Source organism: Catharus ustulatus, chromosome 31 (genome assembly GCF_009819885.2).
Source record: "Catharus ustulatus isolate bCatUst1 chromosome 31, bCatUst1.pri.v2, whole genome shotgun sequence".
Taxonomy (NCBI): domain Eukaryota; kingdom Metazoa; phylum Chordata; class Aves; order Passeriformes; family Turdidae; genus Catharus; species Catharus ustulatus.
The window spans coordinates 463,086-480,361 of NC_046251.1; the positions used below are offsets into that span (position 1 = coordinate 463,086).

The 17,276-nt window shown below is 55.3% G+C and overlaps 1 protein-coding gene across 1 annotated transcript; it reads right to left on the bottom strand.

The window, feature by feature from the left end:
- Nucleotides 1-11,343: 11,343 nt before the first annotated feature.
- On the bottom strand, nucleotides 11,344-15,137 carry SMUG1 (single-strand-selective monofunctional uracil-DNA glycosylase 1; the record flags this gene model as incomplete). The annotated part of the gene is made up of 4 exons (XM_033083298.1): nucleotides 15,084-15,137; nucleotides 13,525-13,658; nucleotides 13,217-13,455; nucleotides 11,344-11,862 (listed from the first exon to the last, which is right to left on the bottom strand). Coding segments are annotated over exons 2-4 (882 nt in total), but the record flags the coding sequence as incomplete, so codon positions are not given.
- Nucleotides 15,138-17,276: the final 2,139 nt, after the last annotated feature.

Sequence of the window (17,276 nt, forward strand, 5' to 3'; positions counted from 1 at the left end):
AAGGTTTATTCCCGTTCAATCCCATTTTCCATGAATAACAATCAATATTTATTCCCGTTTTTCCATGGATAACCATCAGGACTTATTCCTGTTTTCCATGGATAACCATTGAGGTTCAATCCCATTTTGCATGGATAAACATCAGAGTTTATTCTTGTTTTTAATGGATAAACATCAGGGTTTATTCCCATTTATTCTCATTTTTCATGGATAAAAATCAGAGTTTATTCCCGTTTTTTATGGATTAATATCGAGGTTCAATCCCATTTTCCATGGATAAAATTCAAGGTTTAATCCCATTTTCTATGGATAAACATCAGAGTATATTCTTGTTTTCCATGGATTAACATCAGGGTTTATTCCCATTTTCCATGGATAAATATCATGGTTTATTCCTGTTCAATCCCATTTTCCATGAATAACAATCAATACTTATTCCCGTTTTTCCATGGATAACCATCAGGGTTTATTCCTGTTTTCCATGGATAAACACCAGGGTTTATTCCCATTTTCCATGGATAAATACCAAGGTTTATTCCTGTTCAATCCCATTTTCCATGAATAACAATCAATATTTATTCCCATTTTTCCATGGATAACCATCAGGACTTATTCCTGTTTTCCATGGATAACCATTGAGGTTCAATCCCATTTTCCATGGATAAAATTCAAGGTTTAATCCCATTTTCTATGGATAAACATCAGAGTATATTCTTGCTTTCCAGGGATTAACATCACGGTTTATTCCCATTTTCCATGCATAAATATCAGAGTTTATTCTCATTTTTAATGGGCAACCATCAGGGTTTATTCCCATTTATTCTCATTTTTAATGGATAAAAATCAGGGTTTGTTCTCGTTTTTTATGGATAAACATCAGGGTTTATTCCCATTTTCCATGGATAAACACCAGGGTTTATTCCTGTTTTCCATGGATAAATATCAAGGTTTATTCCCGTTCAATCCCATTTTGCATGAATAACAATCGATATTTATTCCCATTTTTTCCATGGATAACTATCAGGGTTTATTCCCATTTATTCCCGTTTTCCAGGGATAACCATTGAGGTTCAATCCCATTTTCCACGGATAAACATCAAGGTTCATTCCCATTTTCCACGGATAAACATCAGAGTATATCCTCATTTTCCATGGATAAACATCAAGGTTCATTCCCGTTTTCCGTGGATAAACATCAAGGTTCATTCCCGTTTTCCGTGGATAAATATCAAGGTTTATTCCTGTTTTCCATGGATCCCAAAGGAATGGACTCCAAAGGAACGGATCCCATGGGAAGGGATCCAGGAGGGACAGATCCCATCGGAGCAAATCACACAGGGATGGATCCTGGAAAGGGAAAGGGAAGGGAATTAAATTCAATTCAATTTAATTAAAATCCAGGAGAGGCCTCCAGGGACATTTTGGGATCTGTAATTATTCCCACGGTGTTCCAATGTCACTTTCAGATCTGTAATTATTTTTGGGATGCTCCAGTGACGCTTCTGGATCTGTAATTATTTTCTGGAACGTTCCAATGGCGCTTTTGGGATCTGTAATTACAGTAATTTCACGATTATGAGCCGCAAAATTTTGACTAAAATTTTGGTCCGACCCCAAAATGCGGCTACCGTAATTTACCGTAATTAAAAAAATTACTGTAATTACCACTATTACCGTAATTACTGGTATGAGGGCACCAGGAGGGGTTGTGGGGGCACTCAATTTTTGTAATTACGGTAATGTGGGTAATCGCAGCAATTTGGGTAATTACGGTAATTTGGTCGGCAGCGGCAGCATACGGTAAATTACGGTAATTACTGTAATTCTGGGTATATTGCCTCACCTACCATGTTTACTGAAATTACCTTAACTACCTAAATTACCCTAATTACCGAAACCACCGCAATGACTGCTATTACCGTATTTAGCCATAATTCCAAAAATTACCGTAATTACTGCAAATACTGTAATTACCTCTATGGGGGCACTGAATGGACTGGGAGGGGTTGTGGGGGCACTCAATTTTTGTAATTACGGTAATGTTGGTAATCGCAGTAATTTGGGTAATTACGGTAATTTGGTCAGCAGTGGCAGTATATGTGCAATTACGGCAGCTGCGGCAATATACGGTAAATTATGATAATCGTGGCAATATACAATATGGTAAAATACAATAGAGTGCGCATATACTAGGGTAATTACTGTAGAGCCCACTTATATCAAGGTAATTACGGTAGAATGCGTGTATATCAGGGTAATTACGGTAGAGTGCGCTTATATTAGCGTAATTGCGTAGAGTGTGTTTATATTAGGGTAAATATGGTAGAGTGCGTTTACATTAGGGTAATTAGGGTAGAGTGTGCTTATATTAGGGTAATTAAGGTAGTGCAGTTTTGGTGGTTTTTTGTTTTTGGTGGTTTTTTTTTTTCCCCTTAATGCAACACTACACGGTGAATTACGGTAGTGCAGCAGTACACAGTGAATTACGGTAACGCGGCAGTACACGAAAAATTACGGTAACACGGCAGTACATGCTGAATTACGGTAATGCGGTTCTATACGGTAAATTACGGAGACGTGGCAATACAGGGTGAATTATGGTAGTGCGGTGATACACGGTAAATTACGGTAACGCGCCTATATACGGTAAATTACGGTAACGCGCCTATATACGGTAAATTACGGTAACGCGACGGTATACGGTAAATTACGGTAACGCGCCGGTATACGGTAACGCGCCTATATACGGTAAATTACGGTACCGCGAGTTAATACGGTAAATTACGGTAACGCGACGGTATACGGTAAATTACGGTAACGCGACGGTATACGGTAAATTACGGTAACGCGAGTATATACGGTAAATTACGGTACCGCGAGTATATACGGTAAATTACGGTAACGCGACGGTACACTGTAAATTACGGTACCGCGCCTATATACGGTAAATTACGGTAACGCGAGTATATACGGTAAATTACGGTAACGCGACGGTATACGGTAAATTACGGTACCGCGCCTATATACGGTAAATTACGGTAACGCGAGTATATACGGTAAATTACGGTAACGCGACGGTATACGGTAAATTACGGTAACGCGAGTTTATACGGTAAATTACGGCACCGCGCCTATATACGGTAAATTACGGTAACGCGACGGTATACGGTAAATTACGGTAACGCGACGGTATACGGTAAATTACGGTAACGCGACGGTATACGGTAAATTACGGTAACGCAAGTTTATACGGTAAATTACGGTAACGCGCGTATATACGGTAAATTACGGTAACGCGACGGTATACGGTAAATTACGGTAACGCGAGTTTATACGGTAAATTACGGTACCGCGACGGTATACGGTAAATTACGGTACCGCGACGGTATACGGTAAATTACGGTAACGCGACGGTATACGGTAAATTACGGTACCGCGTCTATATACGGTAAATTACGGTAACGCGCGTATATACGGTAAATTACGGTAACGCGACGGTATACTGTAAATTACGGTAACGCGAGTATATACGGTAAATTACGGTAACGCGCGTATATACGGTAAATTACGGTAACGCGACGGTATACGGTAAATTACGGTAACGCGAGTATATACGGTAAATTACGGTAACGCGAGTATATACGGTAAATTACGGTAACGCGAGTATATACGGTAAATTACGGTAACGCGACGGTATACGGTAAATTACGGTACCGCGAGCATATACGGTAAATTACGGTAACGCGAGTATATACGGTAAATTACGGTAACGCGACGGTATACGGTAAATTACGGTAACGCGAGTATATACGGTAAATTACGGTAACGCGACGGTATACTGTAAATTACGGTAACGCGAGTATATACGGTAAATTACGGTAACGCGCGTATATACGGTAAATTACGGTAACGCGACGGTATACGGTAAATTACGGTAACGCGAGTTTATACGGTAAATTACGGTAACGCGACGGTATACGGTAAATTACGGTACCGCGAGTATATACGGCAAATTACGGCAACGCGACGGTATACGGTAAATTACGGTACCGCGAGTATATACGGTAAATTACGGTACCGCGAGTATATACGGTAAATTACGGTAACGCGACGGTGTACGGTAAATTACGGTAACGCGACGGTATACGGTAAATTACGGTACCGCGACGGTATACGGTAAATTACGGTACCGCGACGGTATACGGTAAATTACGGTAACGCGACGGTATGTGGTAAATTACGGTAACGCGCGTATATACGGTAAATTACGGTAACGCGACGGTATACGGTAAATTACGGTAACGCGACGGTATACGGTAAATTACGGTACCGCGACGGTATACGGTAAATTACGGTAACGCGACGGTATACGGTAAATTACGGTAACGCGCCCATATACGGTAAATTACGGTAACGCGCCGGTATACGGTAAATTACGGTAACGCGACGGTATACGGTAAATTACGGTAACGCGACGGTATACGGTAAATTACGGTAACGCGACAGTATACGGTAAATTACGGTAACGCGCCTATATACGGTAAATTACGGTAACGCGACGGTATACGGTAAATTACGGTAACGCGACGGTATACGGTAAATTACGGTAACGCGACGGTATACGGTAAATTACGGTAACGCAAGTTTATACGGTAAATTACGGTAACGCGACAGTATACGGTAAATTACGGTAACGCGCCTATATACGGTAAATTACGGTAACGCGACGGTATACGGTAAATTACGGTAACGCGACGGTATACGGTAAATTACGGTAACGCGCCCATATACGGTAAATTACGGTAACGCGACGGTATACGGTAAATTACGGTAACGCGAGTATATACGGTAAATTACGGTACCGCGAGTATATACGGTAAATTACGGTAACGCGATGGTACACTGTAAATTACGGTAACGCGACGGTATACGGTAAATTACGGTAACGCGAGTATACACGGTAAATTACGGTAACGCGACGGTATACGGTAAATTACGGTAACGCGCGTATATACGGTAAATTACGGTAACGCGCCTATATACGGTAAATTACGGTAACGCGACGGTATACGGTAATTTACGGTAACGCGCGTATATACGGTAAATTACGGTAACGCGACGTTATTCTGTAAATTACGGTAACGCGCGTATATACGGTAAATTACGGTAACGCGAGTATATACGGTAAATTACGGTAACGCGCCTATATACGGTAAATTACGGTAGCGCGAGTAAATACGGTAAATTACGGTAACGCGCCTATATACGGTAAATTACGGTAACGCGGCGGTATACGGTAAATTACGGTAACGCGAGTATATACGGTAAATTACGGTAACGCGACGGTATACCGTAAATTACGGTACCGCGACGGTATACGGTAAATTACGGTAACGCGCTTATATACGGTAAATTACGGTAACGCGACGGTATACGGTAAATTACGGTAACGCGAGCACATACGGTAAATTACGGTAACGCGCCTATATACGGTAAATTACGGTAACGCGACTTTATACGGGAAATTACGGCAACGCGACTATATACGGCAAATTACTGTAGCGCGGTGATACACGGTAAATTACGGTAACGCACTGGGATGTACTGGGAGGGGTTATCGGGGCGCTGGGATGGACTGGGATGGACTGGGAACAGGGTGCAGTTCCCAAAGCCACCACCAGGGGGAGACAGGGAGGCACTGGGGGTTCATTAATGGGAACTGGGATGGACTGGGAGTGACTGGGAGGGAGTTTGGGGGGACTGGGATTGGACTGGGAAGAGACTGGGAGGGACTGGGAGGGGATTGTGAGGAATTGAAAGGGGACTGGGATGGAATTGGGAGGGGAGTTGGGGGTACTGGGATAAACTGGGCTGTACTGGGAGGGGAGTTGGGGGTACTGGGATAAACTGGGCTGTACTGGGAGTGTGTTTGGGGTACTGGGATTACCGCATTACCGTAATTCCCTGTATTACCGTAATTACCGAAATCACCGCATTTACCCCATTGCAGTAATTTACCACAATTACGGTAAATTCCAGGATGCTTCAGCAGCTCTTTGGGATCCGTAATTATTTTTGGGATGTCCCAGTGCCACTTTTGGGATCTGTAATTATTTTTGGGATGCTCTGGTGACATTTTAGGATCTGTAATTATTTTCTGGAACATTCCAGTGTCACTTTTGGATCTGTAATTATTTTTGGGATGTGTCCTTGATAACCCAAATATCCTCATCCTCGATATCCTCGTTATCGTCGTTCATTGTCCTCAATAACCTCGATATCCTCGATATTCTCGTTTATTTTCCTCGTTTTCCTCAATAATTTCGATATTTTTATTTGTTTTCCTCGATATCCTCGTTTGTTTTCCCGCTCTCCTCGTTAATGGGAGCGCGGCTGCAATTCCCGGGAAATCTGGGATGGGGAACGTTCCACCCGTGCCCTCAAATCATCCCTAAATCATCCTCAAAAAAACCCAAATCATCCCCAAACCATCCTCAAAAAAACCCGAATCATCCCCCAAATAAACCCCTCAAATCCCGAAATCATCCCCAAATCACCTCCAAAAAATCATCCCCCAAATCATCCCCAAATCCCCCAGATCATCACCCCCAAAAACCCCAAATCATCCCAAATAAAATCCTTCAAATCCCCATAAATCATCCCCAAACCATCCTCAAAAAAACCCCAAATCATACCCCCAAAAAACCCTCAAATCATCCCCAAAAAATCCCCCCAAATCATCCCCCAAAAAACCCCAAATCAGCCCCAAATCATCCCCCAAAAATCCCCCCAAATCCCCTCAAATCATCCCCCAAAAAACCCCAAATCAGCCCCCAAAAAAATCCCTCAAATCCCCATAAATCACCCCCAAATAATCCCCCAAAAATCCCCTCAAATCAGCCCCAAAAAATCCCCTCAAACCATCCCCAAATCATCCCCCAAAAATCCCCAAATCCCCCAGATCATCCCCCCGAAAAAACCCAAAATCACCCCCAAAAAATCCCTCAAATCCCACAAATCATCCCAAATAAAACCCCTCAAATCATCCCCAAAAAGCCCTCAAATCCCCCAAATCATCCTCAAAAAAAAAAAACCCCAAAACCCCCAAATAATCCCCAATAAACCCCTCAAATCCCCATAAATCATCCCCCCCAAAAAACCCCAAAAAACCCCAAAAATCCCCCCAAAAATCCCCAAACCTCCCAAAAATCCCTCGGGAACGCGGGAAATCAATTCCCAGCATCCTGGAATTCCTTTTTTTTGAAAACATTTATTTATTTTACACCCTTACACCCCCCCCCAGAAAAAACCCTTTTATTTTTTTTTCTCCAGTGGGATCAGAAACCTCGGGGAATTTTGGGTGGGGAAGGCGATTTTTTGGGATTGGGAGGTTGGAAAAATAAAAATTCCCGGTGGAAGGCGAGGTCACAAACCGCGGAGGCGCCGATCCCATAAAACATCCCGGTGATTTGTGGATTCTGCTCCCGGAGCCCCGGCCGTAAATCCCGGGATTCCCGGAGCTCCCCGAGCCCGCCCCGTGACCTCAAAAATCCCAAATCCGCCCCAAAAAGGGGCTGGGAGGGGGAAAATCGATCTGGGGATGCGGAGGGGGGGGAGAGCCCAAATCCCAAATTCGGGGATCCCAAATTCAGAGATCCCAAATTCGGGGAACCCAAATCCCAAATCCCGGGATCCCAAATCCCAGATTCAGAGATCCCAAACCCCAAATTCGGGGATCCCAAATTCAGAGATCCCAAATCCCAAATTCGGGGATCCCAAATCCCAAATTCGGGGATCCCAAATCCCAAATTCGGGGAACCCAGATTCAGAGATCCCAAATCCCAAATTCGGGGAACCCAAATTCAGAGATCCCAAATCCCAAATCTGGGGATTGCAAATCTCAAATCCAGGGATCCCAAATCCCAAATTCGGGGGTCCCAAATCCCAAATCCCGGGATCCCAAATCCCAGATTCAGAGATCCCAAATCCCAAATTCAGGGATCACAAATCTCAAATCCAGAGATCCCAAATCCCAAATTCGGGGATCCCAAATGGCAAATTCAGGGATCTCAAATTCAGAGATTCCAAATTCTGGGAACCCAAATTCGGGGATCCCAAATCCCAAATTCAGGGATCCCAAATCCCAAATTTGGGGGTCCCAAATTCCAAATTCGGGGATCCCAAATTCGGGGACCCCAAATCCCAAATCCCAGGATCCCAAATCTCAGATTCAGAGATCCCAAATCCCAAATTCGGGGATCACAAATCCCAAATTCAGAAATTCTAATCCCGCAGATTCCAAACTGCGATCCCGGTCCCAATCCCAGTCCCAGTCCCAGTTCCAGTCCCAGTCCCAGTCCCAGTCCCAGTCCCAGTTCCAATCCCAGTCCCAGTCCCAGTCCCAGTCCCAGTCCCAGTCCCAGTCCCAGTCCCAATCCCAGTCCCAATCCCGATCCCAGTTCCAGCCCCGGTCCCAGTCCCAGTCCCGTTCCCAATCCCAGTCCCAGTCCCAGTCCCGTTCCCAATCCCAGTCCCAGTCCCAGTCCCGTTCCCAATCCCAGTCCCAGTCCCAGTCCCAGTCCCAGTCCCAGTCCCGATCCCAGTCCCAGTCCCGCAGCTCTCTGCTCTGACTGGGACAATGACCCCCCCAAATTCCCTCCCCCCAGTCCCCAACTGGTCAGACTGGTCCAGGGCCCGTCCATCACCTTCCTCCCAGTCCCCAGCTGGGGCAGGGACCCCCAAATTCCCTCCTCCCAGTCCCCAACTGGTCAGACTGGGACAAAGACCCCCCAAATTCCCTCCCCCCAGTCCCCAACTGGTCAGACCGGCCCAGTGCCCCCCCCATCACCTTGTCCCCAGTTCCCAACTGGTCCAGGGTCCCCCCAGTTTCCCTCTCCCCAGTCCGCAACTGGTCCAGGGTCGCATCCATCACCTTGCCCCCAGTCCCCCACTGGTCAGACTGGGACAAAGACCCCTCAGTCTCTCTCCCCCCAGTTCCTAACTGGTCTGACTGGGGCAGGGACCCCCCAAATTCCCTCCTCCCAGTCCCCAACTGGTCAGACTGGTCCAGAGCCCCCCCAAATTCCCTCCCCCCAGTCTCAAACTGGTCTGACTGGTCCAGCCCCCTCTCCATCACCTTCCCCCCAGTTCCCAACTGGTCTAACTGGGGCAAGGACCCCTTACCCTTCTTCCCACTATTCCCCAACTGGTCAGACTGGGGTTGGGACCCCCCAAATTCCCTCCTCCCACTCCCCAGCTGGTCAGACTGGTGCAAAGACCCCCCAGTCTCCCTCCCCCCAGTTCCCAACTGGTCCGACTGGGGCAGGGACCCCTCACCCTTCTTCCCCCCAGTCCCTAACTGGTCTGACTGGGGCAAGGACCCCTTACCCTTCTTCCCACTATTCCCCCACTGGTGTGACTGGTCCAGGCCCCCCCCAGTCTCCATCTCCCCACTCCCCAACTGGTCTGACTGGTCCAGAGCCCCCCCAAATTCCCTCCCCCCAGTCCCCAACTGGTCAGACTGGAGTTGGGACCCCCCAAATTCCCTCCCCCCAGTCCCCAACTGGTCAGACCGGTCCAAGGTCCCATCCATCACCTTCCCCCCAGTCCCTAACTGGTCAGACTGGGGTTGGGACCCCCAAATTGCCTCCTCCCACTCCCCAGCTGGTCAGACTGGTCCAAAGACCCCGCAATCTCCCTCCCCCCAGTTCCCAACTGGTCTAACTGGGGCAGAGACCCCCAGTCTCTCTCCCCCCACTCCCCAACTGGTCAGACTGGTGCAGAACCCCATCCATCACCTTCCTCCCAGTCCCCAACTGGTCTGACTGGGGCTGGGACCCCTCACCTTTCTTCCCACTATTCCCCAACTGGTTCAACTGGTCCAGGGCTCCCCCAGTCTCCCTCCTCCCAGTCTCAAACTGGTCTGACTGGTCCAGCCGCCCCTCCATCACCTTCCCCCCAGTCCCCAACTGGTCCAACAGGGGTTGGGACCCCCCAGTCTCTCTCCCCCCAGTCCCCAACTGGTCTGACTGGGGCTGGGACCCCCCAAATTCCCTGTCCCCAGTCCCCCACTGGTCCGACTGGGGTTGGGACCCCCCAAATTCCCTCCTTCCAGTCCCCAACTGGTCAGACTGGGGCAGGGACCCCTTACCCTTCTTCCCTCTGTTCCCCAACTGGTCTAACTGGGGTTGGGACCCCCCAAATTCCCTGTCCCCAGTTCCCAACTGGTCTGACTGGTCCAGCCCCCCATCCATCACCTTCCCCCCAGTTCCCAACTGGTCTAACTGGGGCAAGGACCCCTTACCCTTCTTCCCCCTATTCCCCCACTGGTGTGACTGGTCCAGGCCCCCCCCAGTCTCCATCTCCCCAGTCCCCAACTGGTCAGACTGGGGTTGGGACCCCCCAAATTCCCTCCTCCCAGTCTCAAACTGGTCTGACTGGTCCAGGGCCCCACCCATCACCTTCCCCCCAGTCCCCAGCTGGTCAGACTGGAGTTGGGACCCCCCAACTTCCCTCCCCCCAGTTCCCAACTGGTCTAACTGGGGCAGGGACCCCTTACCCTTCTTCCCTCTATTCCCCAACTGGTCTGACTGGTCCAGGACCCCCCCAAACTCCCTCCTCCCAGTCTCAAACTGGTCTGACTGGTCCAGGCCCCCCATCCATCGCCTTCCCCCCAGTTCCCAACTGGTCTAACTGGGGCAAGGACCCCTCACCCTTCTTCCCCCTATTCCCCCACTGGTGTGACTGGTCCAGGCCCCCTCCAGTCTCCATCTCCCCAGTCCCTAACTGGTCAGACTGGTCCAGAACCCCCCCAGTTTCCCTGCCCCCAGTCCCCAACTGGTCAGACTGGTGCAGAACCCCATCCATCACCCTCCCCCCAGTCCCTAACTGGTCAGACTGACCCAGGGCCCCCCCCATCACCTTTCCCCCAGTCCCCAACTGGTCAGACTGGTCCAGAGCCCCCCCAAATTCCCTGTCCCCAGTCCCTAACTGGTCAGACTGGGGTTGGGACCCCCCAAATTCCCTCCTCCCAGTCCCCAACTGGTCAGACTGGGAAAAAGACCCCCCAGTTTCTCTCCCCCCAGTCCCCAACTGGTCTGACTGGTGCAGAACCCCATCCATCACCTTCCCCCCAGTCCCCAACTGGTCTGACCGGTCCAAGGTCCCATCCATCACCTTCCCCCCAGTCCCTAACTGGTCAGACTGACCCAGGGCCCCCCCCATCACCTTCCCCCCAGTCCCCAACTGGTCAGACTGGTCCAGCCCCCCATCCATCACCTTCCTCCCAGTCCCCAACTGGTCAGACTGGTCCAGTTCCCCCCCAGCTCCCCCCCCCCGCCCCCGCAGCAGCCGCAGCACCCCCAGCTCCTCCAGCCTGGCTCTCGCCTCCCCCTCCCAGCCGCGGTTGGCCCGGGGGTTCCGGGGGGACGGGTGGGGGATCCCCCGCACCTCCACGTCCAGCCCGGCCCCGCGCAGCTCCCGGCGAGCCCGCACCTCCGCCACCCTGCCCAGGGCCACCACCAGCCGGACACTCAGGGCCACCACGGCGGCCACCAGCGCGTCCCCGCACGCTCGGAGCAGCCGCTCCCGCTCCGGGCCCCGCAGCTCCGGCAGCGCCACGTTCCGGCCGGACTCGGTGAGGAAGAGGAGGGGGCACAGGTTGTGCACGAAGCAGTGGCGGAAGAAGCGCCGGGGGTCCGGGCAGAGGCTGCGGATGAGCCCCCAGAAGCGAGCCCCGCTCACCTCGGCCCGCGGGCAGCGCAGCCCCAGCACCGGGCGCTTGGGGTGTTCCCGGGGGGGCTTCAGCACCGCGCCCCGCACCCGCAGCCACTCCCGGACGTGCCACGCCTCGCCGAAAGGGACCTGCGGGGGTGGGGAGGGGGTGTCAGGGGTGGGGGGAGTGGGGGGGAGAGACTCTCACTGAGAGTGATCCCCGCCGTGCCTCAGTTTACCTCGTGTGATGGAGCAGGACCCGCTGGGACCCCCCCGTGCCTCAGTTTCCCTCCTCTAGGACCCCATGGGATAGACTGGGACCTCTCCGTGCCTCAGTTTCCCTGCTCTGGGACCCCATAGGATGGACTGGGAACTCCCCCGTGCCTCAGTTTCCCTCCTCTGGGACCCCCGACGTGCCTCAGTTTCCCTCGTGTAATGGAGCAGGACCCTCTGGGACTCCCCGTGCCTCAGTTTCCCTGGTGTGATGGAGCAGGACCCTCTGGGACCCCCCCCGTGCCTCAGTTTCCCTGCTCTGGGACCCCCTGAGCACCCCCCAAACCTTCCCGTGCCTCAGTTTACCTCGTGTGATGGAGCAGGACCCTCTGGGACCTCCCCGTGCCTCAGTTTACCTGCTCTGGGACCCCACGGGATGGACCAGGACCCTCTGGGACCCCGCCGTGCCTCAGTTTCCCTCGTGTAGGACCCCATGGGATGGACTGGGACCCTCTGGGACTCCCCCGTGCCTCAGTTTCCCTGCTCTGGGACTCTCTGAGCACCCCCCAAACCCTCCCGTGCCTCAGTTTCCCTCACATAGGAGCTAATGGGATGGACTGGGACTGCCCCGTGCCTCAGTTTCCCTGCTCTGGGACCTCGTGGGATGCCCTGAGACCCCCCCCAGCCCCTCTCCCTGAGCCCCTGTGCCCCTCCGGTACCCCCCGTACCCCGGTTTGCCCCATCCCGAACGGGCCGGGGTTCTGTCCCGGTGTCCCCCCGGTGTCCCCGTTCCCCGTTCCTGTTCCGTACCCCGGTCTGGGCCATCCCGAACGGGCCGGGGTTCATTCCCGGTTCCCGTTCCCGTTCCGTACCCCGGTCTGCCCCATCCCGAACGGGCCGGGGTTCATTCCCGGTTCCCGGTTCCTGTACCCCCCGTACCCCGGTCTGTCCCATCCCGAACGGGCCGGGGTTCATTCCCGGTGTCCCCGGTTCCCGTTCCCATTCCGTACCCCGGTTTGCCCCATCCCGAACGGGCCGGGGTTCATTCCCGGTGTCCCCGTTCCCGTTCCCGTTCCCGTACCCCGGTTTGTCCCATCCCGAACGGTCCAGGGTTCATTCCCGGTGTCCCCCCGGTTCCCGTTCCGTACCCCGGTCTGTGCCATCCCGAACGGGCCGGGGTTCATTCCCGGTGTCCCCCCCGGTGTCCCCGGTTCCCGTACCCCGGTCTGTCCCATCCCGAACGGGCCGTGGTTCATTCCCGGTTCCCCCCCGGTTCCCGGTACCCCCGTACCCCGGTCTGCCCCATCCCGAACGGGCCCGGGTTCATGCCCAGGAACAGGACGCGTTTCGGGGAGCGCAGGTAGCGCCGCACGAAGCGGCGGTGCGGGTCCCACGCGTACTCCAGGGGGGCGTAGAGCAGCGCCACGGGGGGACCGGGGGGCGGCAGCGCCCGCAGCCGCTGCGACAGGGCGAGCTCCAGGGCCAGGAACCGCGCGGCCACCGCCCCGCCATCATCTTCAGCATCTTCATCTTCATCAGCATCATCATCTTCATCATCCTCCTCGGCTCCATCTCCATCATCATCCTCCTTGGCTCCATCATCATCCTCGGCTCCCTCAGCCCCAGCCCCGGGTCCTTCCTCATCCTCAGCCCCGGCTCCGTCTTCAGCCTCGTCCCTGGCTCCTTCCTCCTCCTCCTCCTCCTCTTCCTCCCCCCGCTCCATCCCCCATCGCCTGCGGGGACAGAGGGGACGCGGTGACAGCGGCACGGACAGAGGGACAGAGGGGACAGGGGAGAGAGGGGACAGCGGGACAGGGGACAGGGGACAGAGGGACAGGGGACAGGGGGACAGGGGACAGGGGGACAGAGGGACAGAGGGACAGGGGATGGGGGGACAGAGGGACAGAGGGACAGGGGACAGAAGGACAGAGGGACAGAGGGACAGGGGACAGAGGGACAGGGGACAGAGGGACAACGGGACAGGGGACAGCGGGGACGCGGTGACACGTGGCACGGACAGGGGGACAGAGGGACAGGGGGACAGGGGGACAGAGGAGCCCCGGGGGGAGAGGGGACACAGGGAGGTGACAGAGGGGACAGGGGAGCTCCGGAGCGGACAGAGGAGCCCCAGGGAGGTGACACAGGGGACAGGGGACCCTAGGGTGGTGACAGAGGGAACAGGGGAGCCCCGGGGGGTGACAGGGGAGCTCCGGAGGTGACACAGGGGACAGGGGAGTCCCAGGGAGGTGACACAAGGGACAGAAGAGCTCCGGAGGGGTGGCACCGGGGACAGGGGAGCTCCGGGAGGGGACAGAGGGGACAGGAGAGCCCTGGGGAGGGGACAGGGGACCCGGGACCCTCAGGCGGGGACAGGGGAGCCCCGGGGAGGACAAAGGAGCCCCGGGGGTGGTGGCACAGTGGACAGTGGTGCTCCGGGAGGGGACAGAGGGGACACAGGAGCCCCGGGAAGGACAAAGGAGCCCTAGGGGGGTGACAGGAGCCCCGGGGGGGGTGACAGAGGGGACAGGGGAGCTCCGGGAGGGGACAGGGGAGACCCGGGGGGGTGGCAGAGGGGACAGGGGAGCCCTAGGGGGGGGGACAGGAGTCTCGGAGGGGGGGACACAGGGGACAGCGGAGCCCCGGGAGGGGACAGGAGCCCCAGGGGGGTGACAGAGGGGACAGGGGAGCCCTAGGTGGGGGACAGGAGCCCCGGGAGTGGGGACAGAGGGGACACAGGAGCCCCGGGACGGGACAGGAGCCCCCGGGGGGGTGGCACAGGGGACACGGGAGCCCCGGGGGGGTGGCACAGGGGACACAGGAGCCCTAGGGAAGGACAGGAGCCCCGGTGGGGGTGGCACTGGGGACAGGGGAGCCCCGGGAGGGGACAGGGGAGCCCCGGGGGTGGGGACAGAGGGGACAGGGGAGCCCTAGGGTGGGGACAGGAGCCCCCGGGGGGGTGGCACAGGGGACAGCGGAGCCCCGGGAGGCGACACAGGGCAGGCCGGCGCTGACCCCGCCCCTTCAGAGCCTCCCACGCGCCCCCTCCCCCCAGCCCTGTCCCCCCCCAGGACCCCTCGAGTGTCCCCGAACACCCCCGGTCCCCTCCGTGACGTCACACGACCCCCCCGGTGACGTCACGGCCGCCGCCGCGAGCCCACCTGAGCGCGCGCCGCCTCCGCCGGGGCCTGGCCACGCCCCCTGCCCCTCCAAACCACGCCCACTGCCTCTCTAAACCCCGCCCACTGCCCCATAAGCCCCTCCCCGACCTTTCCCGGCGTGCCCCGCGCGCGGAGGGGGCGTGGCCCCGTCCTTTGTCTGCGCGCGGAGTTTCCCGTCGTGCTTTGCGGAGGGAAAACATCTCCCCCCCCCCCAAAAAAAATCCAAAATCCGCCCCTCCCCCACCCCGGACCCCCCCCCAAATCCCCCCGGGGGTCCCCAAGGCGCGGGGGGGTCACGGGGGGCTCAGAGGGGGCGGGGTCTGATCAGGCCACGCCCCATTCCCACGGTGGGGGGGGCGCGCGGGGCTGCGGCGGCGCGAGGGCGCCCCCTGGCGGGAGCGCGCGGGGACACCCGGAGTGTCCCCAACCCTCCCCCGATGTCACCCGAGTGTCCCCAAACCCCTCCGGTGTCACCCGAGTGTCCCCAACCCCTCCCGGTGTCACTCAGGTGTCTCCAAGCCCCCCCCGTGTCACCCAGGTGTCCCTGCTGCACCCCAAGGGGTTCTCTGTCCCCTCCCCGTGTCCCTCTGTGTCCCCATGTCCCCTCCCCTGTCCCCCTCGTGTCCCCCGGTGTCCCCTCCCTTGTCCCTCCCGTGTCCCCGCGCTGGCCCTGCAGTGTCGCGCTGTCACCACCAGGTGGCACCGCTGAGGAGCCTTTTTTGGGACCCCCGGGCTGGGGACACTGGGAGGTACTGGGGACACTGGGCCATGCTGGGGACACTGGGATGTACTGGGGACACCGTACTGGGGACACTGGGAGGTACTGGGGACACTGTACTGGGGACACTGGGCCAGACTGGGGACACTGGGAGGTACTGGGGACACTGGGATGTACTGGGCCATAGCGGGGACACTACTGGGGACACTGGGCCATGCTGGGGACACTGGGCCATACTGGGCTATGCTGGGGACACTGGGATGTGCTGGGGACACCGTACTGGGGACACTGGGCCATGCTGGGGACACCGTACTGGGAACACTGGGCTGTACTGGGCCATACTGGGCTGTAATGGGGACATTGAGCCATACTGGGGACACTGGGCCATACTGGGGACACCGTACCGGTGACACTGGGCCATACTGGGCACACTGTACTGGGGACACTGTACTGGGCTGTACTGGGCCATACTGGTCCATACTGGGGACACTGGTCTGTACTGGTCCGTACTGGGCCATACTGGTCCGTACTGGGTTATACTGGTCTGTACTGGGGCCCCAGCCCCACGGCAGCTCCTGAAAAGTCTCCGTTTATTGGGATCAAATCCGGGGGTTGGGGACAGCGGGGGGGGACAGAGGGGACACCTGGGGGGGCCCCGGCTAAAAACACCGACCCTAAAAACACCAAAATGGGGACAGCCTGAATGGGGACACCTCAAAACAGGGACACCCCAAATGGGGACAGCCCAAACAGGGACAGCCCAGAATGGGACACCCCAAATGGGGACAGCCCAAATGGGGACACCCCCAAATGGGGACACCCCCAAATGGGGACACCTCAAAACAGGGACACTCCAAATGGGGACAGCCCAAAACGAGGACACCCAAAATGGGACAGCCCAAAATGGGGACAGTCTGAATGGGGACACCCAAACAGGGACACCCCAAACAGGGACACCCCAAAGAGAAACAGCCTGAATGGGGACACCTGAAATAGGGACACCCCAAATGGGGACAGCCCAGAATGGGGACAGCCCAAACAGGGACAGCCTGAATGGGGACAGCCCGAAATGGTGACAGCCTGAAATGGGGACATCCAAACGGGGACACCTCAAAACACGGACACCCAAAATGGGGACACCCCAAATGGGGACAGCCTGAATGGGGACAACCAACGGGGACACCCAGAATAGGGACAGTCTGAATGGGGACAGTCCAAAATGGGGACACCTCAAAACAGGGACAGCCCGAAATGGGGACAGCCTGAATGGGGACACCCAAACAGGGACACCCAAATGGGGACACCTGAAATGGGGACACCTCAAACGGGGACAGCCCCAAACAGGGACACCACAAATGGGGACAGTCTGAATGGGGACACCTGAAACAGGGACAACCCAAAACAGGGACACCCTGAAATGGTGACACCCAATCCTGGGGACAGGGGGAGGGGACGGAGCGACAGGGGGTTCCTGG